The 20,767-nt window shown below is 33.5% G+C and overlaps 4 protein-coding genes across 4 annotated transcripts; 2 read left to right on the plus strand and 2 right to left on the minus strand.

Annotated features, from left to right (window-relative positions):
• Positions 1-266: 266 nt before the first annotated feature.
• LOC116337593 (ARL14 effector protein) lies at positions 267-617 on the plus strand. Its single transcript, XM_031762272.1, has one exon. It carries the CDS (start codon positions 267-269, stop codon positions 615-617), a length of 351 nt encoding a protein of 116 aa, XP_031618132.1.
• Positions 618-694: 77 nt separating this feature from the next.
• Positions 695-2,015, minus strand: LOC116337434 (S-adenosylmethionine mitochondrial carrier protein homolog). Its single transcript, XM_031762003.1, has 3 exons — positions 1,703-2,015; positions 1,125-1,637; positions 695-1,035 (listed from the first exon to the last, which is right to left on the minus strand). The coding sequence occupies exons 1-3, from the start codon at positions 1,815-1,817 to the stop codon at positions 803-805; spliced, it is 861 nt and encodes a 286-aa protein (XP_031617863.1). The 5' UTR covers positions 1,818-2,015; the 3' UTR covers positions 695-802.
• A 2,065-nt stretch (positions 2,016-4,080) lies between these two features.
• LOC116337483 (S-adenosylmethionine mitochondrial carrier protein homolog) lies at positions 4,081-6,824 on the plus strand. Its single transcript, XM_031762087.1, has one exon. It carries the CDS (start codon positions 5,540-5,542, stop codon positions 6,464-6,466), a length of 927 nt encoding a protein of 308 aa, XP_031617947.1. The 5' UTR covers positions 4,081-5,539; the 3' UTR covers positions 6,467-6,824.
• A 524-nt stretch (positions 6,825-7,348) lies between these two features.
• LOC116337614 lies at positions 7,349-20,404 on the minus strand. The gene is made up of 4 exons (XM_031762293.1): positions 19,895-20,404; positions 10,400-10,564; positions 9,247-9,484; positions 7,349-8,579 (listed from the first exon to the last, which is right to left on the minus strand). The coding sequence occupies exons 2-4, from the start codon at positions 10,506-10,508 to the stop codon at positions 8,501-8,503; spliced, it is 426 nt and encodes a 141-aa protein (XP_031618153.1). The 5' UTR covers positions 10,509-10,564; positions 19,895-20,404; the 3' UTR covers positions 7,349-8,500.
• Between the last annotated feature and the right edge of the window lie 363 nt (positions 20,405-20,767).

Here is a 20,767-nt window from a genome sequence, read left to right on the forward strand (position 1 = left end):
GTTCCAAGAAAATATAATTATCCGACAGATAGAGAGATTGAAATAAACATTTGCGCCCTCTGATGGGTGCAAAATGTCTTTTTCTATCAACACACTGGCACATAATCACAAATGTCATCAGACCATGGTAATTACTAACACAGCGTCAAACAAATATTTACAAAATAAACATTAGTTTCTTTTTTAACCGGACGATAAACTAAACGTTAACGCTTATTATAGAACAAGTATTCAAATTCAAAATGAGTAAAAGTTTAGGTGACAGAATGGCTGATCGTCGAATTCGTCAGTTGGTTGCCGATTCAAAACTGAGTGATTTTGATCCCGAAAAATCCGATCGTGAAAAGCGAAAATTAACGCGTAAAAGTTATGCCGAAACCGCTCAAATACAGCGTGGTCCAGTTACAATTTTTGACGAGAAAGGCAGATATCGCGCAAAGAATGCTGATGTTTGTGATTGTTTAGATAACACTTGTCCCGGTTGCCATTTTCCCTGTCCCAACTGTAAGAATACAAAATGTGGATCCGTGTGTCGTGTCAATCGAAAATGGCCATTTGAATGTATTGAACACGATGGAAAAGATCTGGTGATTAAAAATAAATTGCTAGAAAAATGAGCTCAAGTCAATAAAGTCACTACACTACATCACCACACATTATCACACATCCGTCTCACCCTAGTGAATATCCAAAGTTTATTGACCATATTGTTCTGGTTTTGTACTTTTTCTTAGTTTATATTTATTTATATATACAAATGTATCGAATGTCTAAAAAAAATTACTAAACATCATTGCAATTATCAAAACAGATGTTTTGTTACGATTTTGGTTGTAAGGTCATAACTTCCAAAAAATATCGCACCACCGATGGTGATCCAAATGACACGTGGTATGAATCCAGCAAAAACACCTCGTACACCATTTTCTCGATAGATTCCTTGCAGAATTGCATGAATGCCTTTGCGCTTTACACCATTTCGTGTATCCAACATAATTCTTGTTTTTACAACATCCAATGGAGTTGTTATACCAGCTGTAATATTTGAGAAAATAAAACAAATATAAAATAATTAAATAAATAAATGAGCGTATTTCTTAATTTGTAGTGTTCTATCATTTTACCAGAAATTCCTCCAGCAATGGCACCACATACAGCCACCGATACAAAAGTCAATGGTAAATGTGTTACACTTGTCCAGTGTAGTTTCAGGTATTCCCATAATGGATATTGAACGAATGAAAATGGAATTTCACGAAGAATTGTTGCACCGAATCCTCGATATAATCCACGAAAAATGCCTTCGGTTTGATAGGCATGTATTAGAATTTTTGTGGCGCTTATATTTTTCAACTGTTTACTTTGTACTTGACGACGTTGTTTGGCTATTTCAACTGGTACCCGAACCAAACAAGCGACCACCTCGGCTATTGCAGCCGATGACATATGAACAAAATGCGTTTGTTGACCGTGTGCATATGGTGACAGCAGCTTTTTCATGCTTTCGTATGTACAAAAGAAAAGTGCAGCCGATGGCACTGAACCAACTGCAGCTGGACTCAATCCATTGTAAATACCTCGAAATCCACCGGCTCGCCAAAAACGTTTCTCACTTTGAAGACGAGTCTTTACAGTGTCTGGATGAAGAAAAAAAAACGAAAATTTATAAGAAATAGTTTGAGCCAAAGCACATAATATCTACCTATCGGAAAGAGCATGACATCCACCACCAATCCTGCCATTCCGCCCGATATCAACGATGTCAGATACAGATAGTTTTTGGCCAACATTTTGTCATTTTCAATTTCAAGCGACATTCTGCCGCAACGTTGACACACCTTTCTGCTTTTTTAACGATAAAGAATTGAAATAAATTATTTCAATTTCGACACCAAATTTATGCAATTATGATGCAGTCATTTTGAATTGAAAGTAATAATTAGTTTTTGGTGTGACTGAAACTGTTGTATTCAAAATACAATCCAAACATAACCTATCAAATCGTGTCTGTTCGTTTTATCAATAATTTTGACATTTTATTTATAATCAAACAGGAACATCATTCACTAGCTCCATCTGCTCAGCTGAGTGTTACACATTCACTTTCACACACAAACACATACAACTCATTCAATTTCATGAAATGCAACGTTCGATTTTTTGCTCGTTGCAATGAGATTATCTCACTCATCATCATCATCATGTGCATATATGAAATGCAACGTTCGTTCGCCTGCCAATCGAAGCATATCGAAATTTATAATTACATACGCTTTTCGATTTTATGTTATCTATTTTTTCGATTTAAATGAATGTGCATCATCGTTGTATAGACGATGAACCAAAATTGGCCGAAAACACAACAACGACACGACCACACATTAATTTGCATTCCAATTCAATGAAAGACACACAGACATCGCATCTACGCAATGGTTACCGTTTCTATTGCTACAATATATATATTACTTTTCCGCACACCTAGTGTAGGGAAGGTATTGTATTAGGCCAAAAAATTAAAGTCATCCCAAAACATGTTTTCTATGCATATTTAATGTAGAAAACACGATTGGAGATGATTTTGGGGCATATTAATGTGCGTCGCTGTGTGTGATGTGTCCTGTGTCCTGTGACCTGTGACCTGTGACCTGTGTCCTGTGTCCTGTGGCGTGTTGCCAAAATTTGTTAACTCGATAAATCTTTTTCCAAAAACTCAATTCAAATTCTGACTTTGCAGGATGATTTGGGACTACTAGGAGACGTGCTGATTAGTTTTTGAGCAATATCTGTTGACCGGTGTAATTTTTTTGGGTCCGAATGGACACAATCCATACATTTTACTTTTTTGATCATTTTTCAACCATTTTGGTGACACGATGGTTTCGTGCTCAGACATGAAATTCAAAATCTGACTTTACGGGATGATTGGGCGTTACGAGGAATAGATCCGGTCAAATTTTCAACGACATTGATTGATCGATGTAAAACTTAGACTGTGAAGAGGCACTTATGAGAAAAATGCCTTAAAATGATATTCTTTCAATTTTAACGCTGTCTTTGTGTAGTGGGGGTTTTTTGGCACGAGAAACCCGAATCTGATGTTAGTTTTAAGATGCAATCAATTTTTCACAGACTTTTCATACAATAATCGAAAAAAAAATTCATTTTTGTATGAAAGACTTGCCTTTGTGGTACTGTAATGATGTGAAACTTTGAACAGGCTATTTTTTGGATTGAAATTTCTTTAGACTTAATATGATTATTTATTTTGATAAGAAAATAATATTCACACGTTTTCACGGTAATTTAAGTTACTGCAACCATACATAGACCATCATTTCTGTTTGTTCCCAAAATTTCGGTTCCATGCGGAAAAGTCAGCTTGCGTACGTAAGCCTCTTTATATATATATAGAAATGAGAAGTGCTTTTCAATTTGTGAATTGGATCAAAGACCATGTGCTTTTTGTATTGCGTCGCATCATTCATTCATACTCCTTCGTACATAATTTTGAATTAGATTCGTTCATCGCTTACTTGTGCAATATTTTTTACTTGGCATAAATCGAATCGTATCGAAAATCCGTCTAGTCTCATTGGGTCAATTAATCAGCTGACAAGATTAATAAATATTCACAGATAACGAAGAACTCACATTTAATGCGCACACAATGCTTATCGTTTTCAAAATGATTTGAAATTAATTCCAGTAGAATCGTGTATAAATCATCGTGTTGATTAAACCAGATCCCGTTTAATCGATGCCAAAATAAAAGGAAGTTGGAATTGATAAGGCAATGTGGATATTTGACGGTGACAACAACAAATCGTCATCGTTATTGTCGTGAATGTCGATTCAGTTTGACGATTGTGTGTAGTGTGCTGAACTGCACAAACTCAGTAGTGTGCTCACACAATGATGAGACTTCATCGGGCCATATTTATTCGACAGTTAAATGAGTTTGCACAGTGCACGCACACATTCACAATTTCCACATAGTATTGACATATGAATGTTTTTCTGTGTATTGCCTCTTTTTTCGCTTCTTATTTTTGTTTTGAGCACGTTGTTTTCGTATCAACGAGTGAGAGAGAACGTGTACAGAGTGTTTTTGTTTATTAATACAAATAAATCGTTTTACCAGCTCACCAGAGTTATTTTTAAAAGATTCATACTAACTGAGATATTCTTCTTGATTTCGAAAAATTGCATTTTTAAGTGAAAAAATTCAGGCGAATTCATTGTTTGTATCTCATCACGTTCGCAAATATAAACTAACGAACATTTGTCAGATGTTAACACACGTCGTTCGAAATCGATTGTGCAAATTTTTGTGTAAATAGTTCTATTCTTTAGGACTTTTTTTAAATTCTGGCTCCCTTTTCAAATATCGTCAGATGACCCAAATCACATTTACTTTATTGATTTAACCGATAAAAAATGATCAAGTCAACAAGACACATGGTTATCACATGAAAGCTGACAATGAACTCATAATCAAGTACATTATCGATGGATCAATGTGTAAAACGTAATCGGATTTTTTTTCGTTGATTGTAATAAGCGCCTGAAATGAATTCGTGAATATGGGTGAACTCCCACTGTAGTGTGTATATGCATCGAACATCGCAACAACGGCTGCGTGATATATATATAGATATATACGAAATTTTAAAGAGACAGCCATAGAGATAAAGGAGTGCAACGGAAACCAATCCACAGAGAATTTGTTATCAATAAAAAAAAGAAACAATATGCGCCGTTGTGTATTTGAAGTCTGTTCTGATTGCAAACGTATGGAGACTGATTACAAAACGATGAAACCAAGTAAAACAGATCTATATTGGCGGTCAAATATTTGATTATACGGCGTTTTTATGAACTATTGATAGGAATATGTTTTCGATTTTCATTTTGAAGATATGATAAAAAAAACGTGTGTGTGCGTGAGAGTGTGGAAATTCCTTAACTGAATGTGTTTTACTGAATTAAATGATAATGGTTAATATCGAATACAATAAAGTACGAAAAACTTTGTGAACAATTGCGTGTACCGACATTGGTATTTTTACAGACTGACGGTTATTTGAAATTAAATGAGTGTACAAATCACTATAGAATTGTATACACTGTCCGCATGTGACTATATCTCCGTTACAGTTCGGTGATTTTTTTTTTGCTCATTTTCCGTTCATTCGTCTGCGATTCGAAAAATCATCAATTGAATTAAAATAGTAAATAATTGTGTGTCGCCGGCTAACTCATTTCAATCATCGAATTTTAATTGAAACGATAGACAATTCAACACGTTACAATTAATGTTTATAGCCGCCTATCGTGCGGTATAGTTTTGTAAATGCGCACACGCCAGTATAAATATTGAAATTCGAGTGTGTATTCAAAAACGTTGAGAGTTGTGTTGTGTGCTTCCTTGATTCAACATATTATATATATTTAAATCCACAAGACAGAGAAAAAAGGGAGAATAAAAAACCAAAAACAATTCTCAAAACATAATAATAATAATAATATAAATAATATGGAGTCGGTGGAATACTCCTTTTTTCAAGAGCATCCATTTTTAATCGAGTTCATTGCGGGCGGCTGTTGTGGATTGGCGGTCGATACATTTTTGTTTCCCGTTGACACTTGTAAAACGCGACTGCAGAGTGAAAATGGATTCTGGAAAGCCGGTGGTTTTCGATCAATATACAATGGCATTTTGCCCGTAATTGCGGCAAGCATTCCAATAGCTGCTACATTTTACCTCGTTTATTCGGCCGTCAATGGATTCATTCCAATCTTTGTCAATTATTTTTTTATTGAATCATTCGTATATAATACAGATGGTACGGCAAATCCAAATACAAACTCAGCATCCTGGATATTTTTCGTCAAATTTTTAATCAATTCGATAGCTGCATCGCTGGCCGAAATAACTGCTGGACTTATTCGTACACCAATCGAAATTGTTAAACAAAAGCGTCAAGTGAGTAAAATACAGTATCGTGCCATCGATATACTAATGCAAGCATTCCGTTCAGAAGGCTTGTGGAATGGCATTTATCGTGGTTATGGCATCACAATTATGCGAGACATACCATTCAGTATGATTCAATATCCATTGTGGGAACTACTGAATGAGATTACAACGAAAAATCTCGAAGAAAATCTGAAATTATTTGTGGCCGCGTGTTGTGGATCGGTTGCCGGTGCTGTTGCATCAGCTGTTACAACTCCATTGGACGTTGCAAAGACACGAATTCAATTGGCCGATCTCGAATCAAATGCCGACTATAATATTCAGCATCGAAATCCAATACGAATACTTCGATCGATTTACAAACAGAAGGGAATTTCCGGAATTTTCAGCGGTTTTGTGCCACGCGTTCTGTGGACAACAATTGGTGGTTTTATTTGGTTTGGTACTTATAATTTAGTAAAATATATATTGCAACGGCTGTGAAATGTTCTTTTTTAAGCCCATTTTTTGTTTGTTAATAATCCAATAAAACAGAAATGAAATGTTTAAATCAAAGATTAATTCGTAATTGACACATAGAGGTCAACAAATCGATAACCAAATAGAAAACAAAAACAATAAAAAATAATCGTAAATTACATTAGTATAAGAATTCGAAAGATATAAACAATAAAGCAAACTACGAGACTTCTTCTTTAAGGGATTTGTTATTAGACTTCATAGGACAGCAATGTCATTTCGACACAATTTAACAATAAATATACGTTTAGAATTTACCATGTTTCGAAATGAGTCTAATCTAGAGTAGCTTGATAATCGCCGAATCTTATTGTTATATTAATTTTTGTGTGTTTTTTTTTGTTTTGTTTTTAAAGTGCTTATTTTTTTCATAAGTTTTATTTGTGTTTTTGCTTTATAGCTGCAAAACTGTAAATTGAATTGATTTTTTTTTGTTAGATGGGAAGAATTTTATTGAATTTAAAGTTGTGTTCATCATAATTAGAAAAGAAAAAATAAATTGTAAATTGTTTTCAGAGAATCAAGCGACAAGAATAAATAAAAAAAAGAAATTGTAATTATAAATTTAAAAAGAATTAATTGGAAAATGACCACTTAATCAGATGAATTTATAGATTGATTGACGTCATTTGATTGTGGATTAGCACATGTATCCATGCACGTCAACTAATTTCGATCATTAATAAATATGGTAAGTATCAAAGCGGTAGAGTATCATCCTTCTCAATTTAAAGGTTAACAGTTCACACACGCAAGGTCGCATATCTCCTTTTGAAAAATTAAATTTTTCGTCAATAGTTCGAATCATTTTGTTAGCACCAAGACATTATTCAACTCCAAAATACATTTGCACTTTACTTAATTAGTTCCATTTGTTTATTTTTGTTCATTTTCTTTGTCTACAATTAACATCCTTTTTTATAACATTCATAAATAGAGATTTATTTTTACAATCATATTTTTTTTGTTTCTTAATAAATAAGCAATTTTTATTGATATTGATTTAATTTGATTTGGTGATTTGAATGCGAGAGATATATAAATATATATTTTTGGGGCGACAATAATAAATTTAAATAGAACGCAATTAGACGATATTGTGTGTGCATAAAATAGAAATTCAATCGTAGTGTCACGCTGCATGACACTGAAATTGAACATTTTCTGCAACCGAGGTTTTGGTTTCAATTTCATTCGGCCAAAGTACAAACTTGGAAGCGACATAATTGAAATGATAAAATGAAGAGACAAATATGACTAACAGAGCAACGAATTACACGAGTGGTAAGTGAAAGAGCCAAAAACCAAAAAAAAAAAAGACAAAGTACACGCTTAACACATCGTACTTACATTTATATACACATATTATTACAACTTATGCTTCACATAAAATGCGGAATTTATGTTCTTGAATCAAAATCAGCACAATTATAAATACAATTATTAATTTCTCTTGTATAAATATACGATTTAGCTGCAACATTGATTGGAATTTATAAGTGCGTTTTAATTGCGTGTGTGTAATATTGTATTTATTGTGATTATAAAAAGATATTTAATTGAAGTTAAATATTGGAAAAAAATTCGGAAAATGGATGATGGTAGAGAATGTTAAAGCGAAAGAAAGAAAGAAAGAAAGAGAGAGAGACATACACACATAATCTATGTTTGAATGAGAGAAACACTTCTCCACCTTCCTTCCCGCAAAACAGAAACAATTCATTCGTACATATATTGCACAAAAGCCTTGTTCAAAATAGTGGCCACTTCCGTCAGCGAGCAACAAACCGATATGATGAACCAAAACTAAATGAAATTCGTTTTCTGATCAGTGGCAATTTAAGCGGTTATTTTCCGTTCCGATTGATCTTTCTACATTGTTATCCATAAAGTGTGTGTGTGTGTGTGTGTGTTGTTTTTCTATTTTCCGTTTAATGGTTATTTATGAAAATTTAGCTTGATGAAAAGGGGAAATGTTGTTGATTTTGGTGGAGCAATTTATATTAATTGCTGTTGATTGGTTTTATCCTCAGCATTTGATGTAATCTGATCGATTGCATCAAATTTATTCTCTTGTCTGTTGAGATCCAAAACGTGAGCCATTCATGAAATTAAAAAGAGAAAACAAATATATGCACAATCATTAGAAGGTCAATTTTTATTAAACACACATTTAAAATGATGTTTAGAATATTTGCAATTGGCTAGACATGCTCAACTCAACAAGTTGAATATATACAAGCATGTACGTAGAATTGTAGAATGAACGTCACCGTGCAAATTACAAGAAATACATGATCACGACGTAATCCAAACGGTCATGGCACATAATCAGTGTCATGAAATAAATCGATTTGTCTTTTGAACTTTTTGTTGTTGTTTGTTCGTCGTCTTTTTTTTTCTTCTTGCTGCGCTGCTGCTGCTATTGCGAATGCAATCAAGTTTCAAAGCACCAATTTGTTCGGTTCTATGATTTCACGTATGCATTATTTATAGTCATAACAAAACAACGGAAAACTTTTTCAATATTTCAATCATTTGACTTTCATGTATACATATGCTGCTTTCCAACTTAATTGCATTAATTGAGGGCGTCGAAGTGCGGTCGTACGCATTTGTTTTTTTTTTTTTTTTTTCAAATATATTATGATATCGGTGTGTATTTGTTTTTATGAACATGTATATTTACATTTGTGAGTTTTGTTACGTTAACATAAAATGAAATTGGTGCTGGCAAGCTTTACCCTTTCCAACAGCGATAAAAGTCCCGGACTCCAGTGAAGGAACACGTCAGCACGTAATCTCGAATCGGTTCATAACACTGAATAGGCGCAATGTCCAGATCGTGGTCAGCTCGTTTGCCATATCGCAAAAAGTGAAAATCACGTCGCGGTGTTATGCGTAAACTACCCGATTGTCCACCATTCGAACGACCATATCGACTGCCAGCATAAAATGCGGGACGCTTCACTTCAGCTAGACCTGCAAATATTTACCGTGATAAATCAAATCAAACGCGAGAGAGAGAGAAAAGAAAAAAAAGATATGATGTTCCCTTTTTTTAAAAAAAATGTTTTCGATAGCAAACTAACAAAAGCTACATTTGATTTTCCCATTTCACTTATATTATTGTCAACGATGTTCACTTATTCATTGTTTACACATGTCCTTTTTTTTCTCCTCGTTTCGGTTGTTTTTCCAATGAAAACCATAAAAACAAGGAACTGTTTGCGAACATTATCAAATGCCATTGATGTGAATTGAAATGAATAAAAAAAGAAATATTTTTTACGAGAAATATTCATAAACTTTCCCATATGATTCAGCGAAGACAACATTGATTCAAGCTAAAGACAATATTTCTCTGACGCATTCATTCTCTCACATAATTGAAAATAAATCATTCACTCTATAGGAAGTTTGTTTTGCGTTCAAATGAATATATGCGAGACATTTAATTTGCGCTCATTCTCGGTTTTGCTCTTCTTTCATTTTAAAACAAAAAAGAAACATTTGAACAATGAAGTTTTATTTCTTTTTCTACTTTCTATTCAGAAACGTTCATACGGGCTTAGTCGTTTGATGTCACCAATCATTATATTTTATCACTTTTTTTTTTCTCTCTCTCTCTCTCTCTCTCTCTCTCTCTCTCCCTCTCTCTCTCGAGAATAGCGATATCTACAATCAACACTGACACACACAATTCATCTATGACATAATTTTGTTAAATTTATATACTCAACAACAAATTACGTAATTCATTTTTCACTTGAAAGTCCAGTTGAAACTTTCAATACACTCAAAAAAAAAAGAGAAGAAGAATTGCCAAGCATTATAAATAATCCCTTCTGCTTCTAGAAAGGCACTATGCCATCCAAATAAAATGATCTTGCTTACCTTCTGGCCCACTCGTCTCGATGTCATCATATAAGTTTTTTCCATTGCACATGATTGCACATAAAATCACTGTAAAAGCAACAAAGCCCACTGAATTGATGAATACCATTTTGAACGTATCAACCCTTAGGAGTTTGCTATTCGGACGAGAGATTGGAGAGATATCTGCAAATTGGAACATTTGAATATAGCAAAATTATTAATGTTGCATACAGAGAATGAAATAATTGACATGATTTTCATCATACCGTATCACCTAGTTAGTTATTCTGAAGAGTTATAAAGTAAAAGAGGTATAGAGTGAGTGCACTACTAGTGCAAGTGTTCAGCAGTGGTGGTTCGTTGGTAATTTGTAAATAGGAAAAAAAAACTTTTCCTTTCCATCCATTACTATTATTATTATGATGTCCATACAATTACAATGGTTCCGAGAATAATCTCATACAATCATAATTCTAGTTGAGCGCTTAATTGATTTATATTTGCTTGATTGATGTGCCTCGACCACAAATCGTCTTGACACATTGACTTTTTGCATTTGGAATTCATACACGCACCCCGCATTTATCGGATAAATTAGTTTGAGACTGGTGCTACTGCCATTCGAATTGATCTTATTGTAATATGAATATATTTTGACGTTTGACGTTCATTGAAGATGAAATTCGGTGGAAATTATAGACGGTTTAGCAAGCCGAGACTAAGTTTTGTGTGAAGCTGCTAAGTATTTAATTCTCTGCGTGTGTGTGTGGGGGGGGTAAATGTGGTGATGGTGTTGCATGTGCAAGTTTGAAGTTGAGGTATGGTACAAATCAACGAAAATCTTGAAGCGAGTATCATTTTTGTCACCATAAATAATTTGTGCGGTAAAAAGTATCCAAGATACAGGCAAACATGAGTTCACCACAATGCCACATCAAACCCATTGTCATATATTTTTGAGCTCATTAAAGAGACCGGAGGAAAGAAAAAAAAGAAGGGCGATAATATGTAATGTAAATGATTATGATGAGAATGACGTATGTCTTAGCACTGAGCACAAAAATATGAATGACAAAATAATGAGAATCCATTGCATACACACTTATTTTACAAGTGAAATAGATACATGTAAAAGTGTATGATGTCTCTAATGGATCATTTACTCGTCTTTCTTTCTATTCTTCCATTCACTGTTATTGTTGTTGTTGTGATTTTTTTTTGTTTTGTTTTTGTTGATCTGAAATGTAACAGTGCCATTTGCCTTTCAGTTTGACATGCATGGCAACTGATTATACATGTTGCGCCTTTTGTACCTGACACACAAACACTAGCCGAAGAGTAGAGCTTTTCAGTCTCTGTTCTGATTGCATATTATCCATCTGTTTGCCACTTTGTCTTTGCTTCTGTCGCTGATCATTCTCATCATTGTAACAATCCAAACGAAAAATATTGTCTCTTACATTTTCCCTGCCGCGCTATGTCTCCCTCTCAACCACATGCCAACTACAAAGTCACAATGAGAATTGTGTGACACATGAAATATTTATTGCTTGTGTTTATGTTTTCTTTGTAGCTTTTTTTCGCTTTTTTTCCCTTGTTTTGTTTTAAAGATAGACAATTTTATTGTTAGTATACATTTCAGTAAAGTAGGAAACAATTTTTTTATGATTCAATCGTTTTTGTTGTCTATGACGATCAACTTTGGATTTTCGTGTGGAACGAATATGAATATGAATTTCAATTTTATTCAAATATTGATTTTGTACATTTATTGTATGACGTAGTATCACTTCTTTTTTTTTCACTTTGTCTTTGCCCATCTCTCGTTCGATGCCATCGCATTGAGATAAATAAACAACAGGAATTTTTCTTTTTCCCAATATAAATACAGAAGAGGAAAAACATTATCATTTAAATTCAATGAAATGAAACGAACAATTGATGCATTGATACATCGATGACTGAGTAGCATTAAAAAAAGGGCAAACAAAAATTTCACGTATATCTTTTCAATTCCAATTGGTATAATGGAAAATCAAATACACGCACATAAAGTCGATATTATTGAAATTACACTTCGTTATTTATTTATAACCTCTTATGTAAATAGAATAAATATTTCGCATCAAAAATAATCGACTACAATTAGTATTGGGTCTTTTGACGCTCTTGATTTTATGAAAATTGCCTGCAAAACGATATAATTAAAAATTCAAATGTAACCTTTGACATGTTGCGGTTTGATCAAATGCCTTAAATTAAAAGTGTCTACGCCACTTATTTCAATTTTGCCATTTGGCTGTCATGAACAAATAAAAACAAGCAATTCAATTTGATTTTCGGCATATTGAAAGATACTCGTGATTAAAAAGTTTTTTTTTGCATGATTGAATGACAATGAAAGAAACGGGCGATACCAAAAAAAAAAACGAATCGCCGCAAGAAAGTAATGAAAAGCTCACGCGTACTTTTTTCGACGCAAAATGGACGTGATTGATATGGTATTTGTGTGCGGTGAGAGTTGATAATTGAATTGGTTATTTTGTTGCTGAATTTGACAGAAAAACCAATTTCCATTTGATGCATCCGCTAGAGTGTAGGTTAAATAATGTTTACTGAATCGCGCTGCAAAAAAAAAAAATGAACGAAACAACAACATCAAATTGCATACGTTTCAACGTATCAAAAAAATGAACTTCAACGCAAATAGGCCAAAAATATACAATAACTAGTAACACATTATTGCGAATGCATCATCTGCTGTTTTTCAAATGTATTTATTTCATTTTGTATTGAACTTTGTTCATGTTCAGATGATACAATTGGTCGACGATAAAGATGCAATTCAATGTTTCATTGTGCAAGGGTCACACTTGAAATAGCCTGCGTGCATGTTTCCTGTAATTATTAAATAAAACTTTAAGCCTTAATTTAAAGTGATAGCGTGTGAATTAGATCAATTTTCATTGTGATTAATCCAAAAGCGATGCAGAGCAAAAAAAGGGGCGTTATTTATATTGCAATCACTTTAATAAGTCGCGCATATTGCATGACGAACTGAAATCGCACAATGACGACATCGATCAATTTCTATTTCATGAATTCAATTAGTTCTGCTGTAAAATTGTATTAATCACATGCGAATACTCACACAAAAATACAAAGAGAAAATCAAACAAAATAACTTTAACATGCAAATGATCAAAATGATACATCCCACTCAATACTCACATTCAATTCGAAATGGAAAATGCACATAAAATATTAATTAATCCAAATTAATTTCATTGTGCTCGGATAATTGAAAATGTTCCATTTTATTTATTATTATTATTTTCTTGTAAAAGGGATTTTTGATCAGTAAACATGATTCGATATTTTTAGCATAAAATTAAATTATCATTTGTTGTATGTGTTCAAAATGATGTTTTTAACAAATAATAATAATAATAAGGGAAGTGTCGATGGATTTAAATGAATGGTAACATTTGAACTGTCTATCCATAACTGTTGAGTGCGTGAGTGAGAAATAAGTGTGTCGATGTGTCTCAGATGAGCAGAAAAAACTCCAAATGGATAAAATAATAATAAACTTTTTGTCGAAAATCTACTCGTCAACAATCCAATAAAGGATTTTAATGCATGCGAACGCGTATTATTCCGGTTAAAATCCAATGTAGTACACGTGGTGCGCCTCACAAAACTTTACTTTTGAGAATCGACGGTCATGCACGAAACAACAAAACAGGACTGCCATGAAACGTGTCGAATGAACACTTTCACAATTTTGTGTACTGTACACGGGGGTTTGTTTTTATTAGCTTTTATTTTCGAGAATACATTAACAAATGTTTTGTTGTTTCACATCCCAGACCGAATAAAATTAATGGTCACAAGGTAGCGGAGCGCTTTGTTGATGATGTGAAGGTGGTAAATATGATATGATAATGTCGAGAGTCTCTTCATCCAACACCACCACCACCGCCATCATCATCATCACTTCGTTCGCACGTTCGCTGATCATAATTCGTCAAACATTTCCTACGTATGATTTTATTGACTCCTTGGTCTCCTTCTAACTTACCGTTGCTCACTCATTATTTACAAAATGTAAACAGTAATCGCAACAGTCGTAACCATTTTCCATTCATCCGGACGACATCGTTGAATGTTACGTTTGTTTATTTATACATTTCGATCCTTTATTTTACGTTGTCAATGGCTTGCGAAAGAAAGAGAATGTCGAAATTTTATTCATATTTGCGCGAAATGTATTAACATCTGTCAGCGCTTTCGCGCAAAAATTTAAGCTTCTGCGAAAGTACATCGTTTTTTTTTTGTTAAATATCCAAGGTTCACTGACGCATCAAATGTGGCAGAGATATGAATTTGAAATTATATGCAATTTCTTGTATTGAATGAACATATTTCCATAATATTGCCACATTTTACGCGATTTTACGGCACCTACGGTTTTTCTGTTATGCTTCTAATCTTGTAATTTTCACTACAAATGTCATAAAAACAGCTTTCGAATCATCAGTTCATGATGAAACCTCCCATGTGATGATAGCAACACAAAATATCAATCCGTTCGATTGTGGGCCACCTTGCTATTCGGATTGAGTACCGCTGAATTTTGCTTGGCTACCTTGTCACAATCTATGATGAGCTTATGAAACCTGAATGTGACATGATAATGTCAATCGTAAAGCTTCTTTTTTGTGCATCAAGAATAAGAAACGAACAAATTATGCACATCAAAAAACGACAATTTAATTCGGGTTGATGTTATTTACAAAACAAGATATCTTTAAATTGCACGTAAAAGAATGATTTTAAAATGTTTTCGAGATATTTTAGAAAAAGCTCTTTCGTTTTCCGACTGTCCAAATAATACTTTAGTTCCAAACCATTTTTTGTTTTATGTAACGAAACGAGTCTGGAAAACAAAGAACATTGGTGAATTTTTGGATAATATAGTGCAAGATAACCGAATATTTTCCGGTTATGTACCAAAAACCGAAAGGGATTGAGAGAGAGAGAGAAAGAGTCAATGAATGACTGCCAAGAAGAATAGCTTGCCCGGTTATTTTATTCATTGAAATTTCAATTTTATCTTATTCAGTTTTCTCTGGTGCAATTTAATGCGTCTTTCAACTCTATCTCTATCTCACATTGTCTGTTAGTCTCTTTCTTGGCCTTTGACTGTTTGTCTCTGTATCGGTCGTTTGTTTCCACCATTGAAATGTAAACGAAAATAATTAATAAATGCTCCTACTAAAAAATGGAAAAGCACGCCTTTGAGCGATCACATCTTAACCATTCTTCAAAAAAGAGCGGCGCTCCAGCCATCGAACAAAAAGACGATGAATTCAAATGAGCAGCACATTTAACATTCGATGTGGTTTACAAGTAATTTAAATTCATGTTTTTATGATGCGTTTTTCATATTCTGTGTGGACTGCTGTATGCAAAAATGTTGCTTTCGTGTGTGGCAAAGCCCAAGGTGATACTTCAAGCGCTCAATAATAACATTAATTAATCTAATAATAAACTCTGTAAAGCACAGGAGAAAAAAAAGATGAAGAAATGAACACAAGAAATAGAACACAAAAATCAACAGAGAATGTAATTGAGTTCTTTATCAATTTTTTTTTCTTTCGTATATGTAATATACATATATCCTCTCCGGCAGAGACATGCAATTTTCCCGCCATTTGATGCTGGCGTAAAAGAAAAAATGGACGAACAAAGAGAGAGAAAAAATCGTAAATCCAATGACTGGTGAGTCATATGAATTTATGCATACACGTCGCTGTTCACTGGAAAGTCTAATAGAAAATTCATTGTTTTGCAGTTTTTATGGATAAAGTTGCAACAAGCCAATTTGCAATGAAAAAACGACGACCAAAAAGCTGTTTTGGGGTTTAAAACGTTTTTATCACAAAACATGCGTGGGAAAAACTTTTAACATGTAACATCCACTTTTGGATTCCCATGTTGAGTGTATAAACGAGAGAGGAATCCAATGACGCCCATCTTTATGCGGTCTGCCAAACTTAAGCATCGACTTTCATAAATACATTTGCCGCATTTTTGTTCGACACAAAGCATTCCTGATTGAGATTAACATCACCCGTGTGTTTCTTATCAATTTAGAAAACAATTGCTTCCATTTCCAAAGAAGAATTTGCCACAAACGATAATCAAATCAGCGAATAATATTTGATTTGAAACCACTTTGAAGCACATTTTTTTCATATTCATATTGAATAGATATACATTTGACAAGCAGATCATTTTCGGTTAACAATGTACGTAAAAAGTCATACATATAGTACATTGTAAACGATATCAACTTGAAGAAATAAAAATATATGTGTGTGTTTGATTTACACCCCATTTCACAAAACTAACACATTATAGAGTGTCGTTCGGTGTTCAGTGCTCGCATAAATCACCTATGTATTTACTTACGTAACATGTGTGTGCATCACAGATTTTATGCTTAATGTGATTTCCGGTGAAAGATTTGTTAGTTTATTTTAAATTCGACATTTAACTGACAGCTTAGATGTGGAGATGTAATGAACTTTGTGGTTTCGCTTTCAAAAGAAATGTGGTGTATATTGTAGTTGTATTTCATGTTCGAGAAATTGAAAATAAGTTGGCGCATACTTCAAATCACAATGGCCAATAAAGTGACGTTAATTCTCTTAAAATATCGGCATACAGTCGGTAAAATGTATGCTGGGAAAAGATAAATCTTTCTATGTTGCATGCGTGTAAAGAGTATCGAACGTGTGCTTTTTCGCACATCATCTTCATTCCGACAAATGTTTCTTTCAAATTTGAACAATGTTCCTGGATTTTATCCACTTGAAGATGGCTAGTCACAATGATGGAATCAATATTAATTATTCCGTACATTCTCTATATGTATCACTCGATGCAAATAAATAAAGCGAAAATATATCGAATGACCCAATTTGGTTGAGCTTACGCCACTTAAGCTATTACGTGGCTCCTTGAATAAAAAAAATTTGTTTGGAATGTGACATTATAGTCGAATTCACTGAAAAAGTTTTTGGACAAAATATTATTGCTGCTAGTGCAACAAGTTTTAAAAGTGTCAAAACTTATACATCCATACAAACTTAAGTATTGTTCAATGTGTGCGTTCTTTTCCTTGTTTACATTGATTCGCATTTAATTATGACAATGCACGTGAAAGAAAATTTACTCGTTAATCTATTGTATGGCGTTTATTTTAATGCGATTACCGTATTTTACGCGTTTAAATTGCATTGCCGAATAAATTTATTAGAATTTTCACATAAAAAAAATGTGCCTTTCGTCATAATCCAAGGAAATATATCATCGCACACATATGTGCGTGTCAGTCACTGCTTCCCAGTATTGTTAATATGATTTGTCTATTATTAGGTTTTAAATGAAGAAAATGTTATGCAAGGGGTCAGACGAAATTCATCAAATCTTGTATAAAACTTCATTTTTGAGAATGTGAAAAGAAATTTGGAACAAAAAAAAGACGAAGAAATTACCATCAAAATTTCTGGATTTTAAAATGAATGACGACAATGAGGGTCTCACATTGTCGATTTCAGTTCAAAACAACGGAGCAAACATTCTTGCCACTTTTCACTGTAAGAGACAGAGAGTAAAAACCATTTCCATTTGCTTTTAATTAATGCAAAGTAAAGTGCCTCTGAATGGCAAATATACAATACACAGTGAAATGAACGAGTACGCGAATATACTACTTCGGGCAGTGGTTACGCTGTTTCAGTGTAGATATGCGTTTCGCTTCAACACGAGGGTGGAATTAACACTCAAATCCTTTGAGAGTTCTTCGATTAACATTATTCAGTTCGGTGTCGTGTGCGCCGCACTCTTTTCTTCTTCTTCTTCTTCTTCTGCTGTTTTCTCTTTCTATTTTTTTTGCCCCATTCGACCATAAAATTGAGATACGTATGTTGATCGTTTTCGGAATTCGAAGAAAATAATTGGCAAATGTGGCCAGGTGTAACAAGTAGTAAATGAAATGAATGACCATGGCTCAGAACCATGTCTTGAATTACACAAATTAATAATAATTTAATTAATTCCCTCCGTCATTAAATATTCTTGTTTATATATATCATGTAATATCACCTTCCGAAAATATTTATCGAACATTTACTGCGATTTTTTGAGTGGCCTTTTTACGGCCTATAGTTGCACACAATTTGCATGATCCAATTCCATACGCTTCCTATCTAATCTAATACAAAATTTTATTCAATTAATTTATTTTATCCAAAATGCAATCGCTTTTTTCAACACATTCAAATGAGCAACTGATTTACGCTGGCAATCCAACTAGATGGATCGTGGGTGTATGCGTGTGTTTGTAAACCGAAAATTTACAGTTTCGTTGATATATTTTATGACTAATGGCTTTCGATCGTATCGATAATCTCAAGACTTACCTCCATGCATAATAATTACTCAATGTGTCAGTGTGCATTGTTTGTGCGAAGGTATCATGGCGATGATGGTCACTTGATATGAGCTTACACTTGATTGTGTACCATCAAACAAAACTGTAATTAGACACTACTCAAAAGACAACACGAGCACAACAACTTTGAATCATTCATGAAGAGAATCTTTTGGTAATTAATCAGAATGAAAAGGATTTTGAGACGTATAAGAGATGACAGGGAGACAACAACTCAAATATTGTACTGCATGAATATGCTAATTTTGGAAATATCATTTCGAAAAGTCAAATGTCATGAATCACACGATTTTTTTTTTACTTTTTTTATTAATTTTGTTACCGTTATGATGATGAATGATATGCAAAGATAGAATTTCGATTTAAATCAGTGTGTCCATAATATATAGAAATATCACTAAATAGTGTCGATATCTATACTATATCGGTCCACTATATATGAAAGATATTGCCGCACGGCACCGTATCGCACGATCGAAGCCAGTGTAGACGGAAAAAATCACAAATTGCCATGCGGCAGTAGAAAGAACTGTGTGTATGCGTCAACATGTTTGCCGTCCGCACTCACTTCTATCGTGAGCTACGGTGTCTTGCGGAATATCTTACATATATAGTGGACCAATATAGTATAGATATCGACACTATTTAGTGCTATTTCTATATGTTATGGACACACTGATTTAAATGCAGAAAAGATGCATATTAATTTATATTCAAGCAGATTTCAAAAATACTTTTTTCCCATTATTTTTTCAAACAAAGTTTTTGATTGAATTAAAATTTATGAGTAAAGGTATATTGCAGCTTCTTCTACATTTCAACATTTGATGAAGAAATTCTGCGGAAATAAAAACTATTTGCATTTTTGCATATGAATATTCAATCACCATATGCATTTTTACATTTATTTTTTTTTTATCTTTTTGAGTCTTCACCAAAAGGATTGCATATCTTAAAGACTATTGAATTTATAGAAGAGTACTTACAAAATATGCAGTTATTTCCAAAAAGCTGGATTGTATTTTCTGGATGGATTCCACACGAAATTGCACCGTTTTTATCCCAATTAGTGATTTAACACTGATCAATTCAATTGTATTTTGAGGAATGTTGCACTCAAAATTGATGAAAAAATACTATCATCTAATTAAATTCCGTTTTGCTGTTTTTTTAAGTTTAGCAATTTGACCAAATGTGATCTCAAAGTTAAGAAATTCAAATAAAAACCCGTTATTTCAAAAAAACAGTCGAAAATAAATGAAATACCGTCGATGTTGCCGAGTCGATAAAAATAAATGCCAAAAATATGCCGTCGCTTTTATTGAATTAGGATCGATTCGTGATGCACACAGAAACTGGATTAACACACAGCTAAGTACTCCGATCCGACAATTGTCTCTGATGGTGTTTCTTGAATCGTGGCAAATTGTTGAATGAACTGCTGCTAGCCACAAGTATGCTTTTATGTCAAAAATGTTCTTCACTATGCCAGAGCTGGCTTTCATTCGTTGCTAGGACCTTCGCGCAAAGCGTATTCATATTGGATGAAAGCAAAAAGCGTGCACACATTGTTACACACTACATCCGATACAGTATTTCCTTTTTTTTTGTTGAGTGCCATGGCATGAGCTCAATATGGTGTTTATTTGATTGACGAAATCAAGTGAAAAGGGAAAAAAACACATTATTTTTCATATTGTTCATAATTTTCCGTACGTTTTGTGTGTCTTCGCTTGAAATACGATGACCATTCAACATTGAAATCGTATTTTGAGGCTGTACTTATTTTTTTTAACGTATTACGCGCATGATTTTAACGGTTTATTAATGACGTCCGATTGGAATATTTTCTCCATCCT

The sequence above is a fragment of the Contarinia nasturtii genome, unplaced genomic scaffold (assembly GCF_009176525.2).
Source record: "Contarinia nasturtii isolate CC-2019 unplaced genomic scaffold, AAFC_CNas_1.1 Cnas_scaffold_285, whole genome shotgun sequence".
NCBI classification, from domain to species: domain Eukaryota; kingdom Metazoa; phylum Arthropoda; class Insecta; order Diptera; family Cecidomyiidae; genus Contarinia; species Contarinia nasturtii.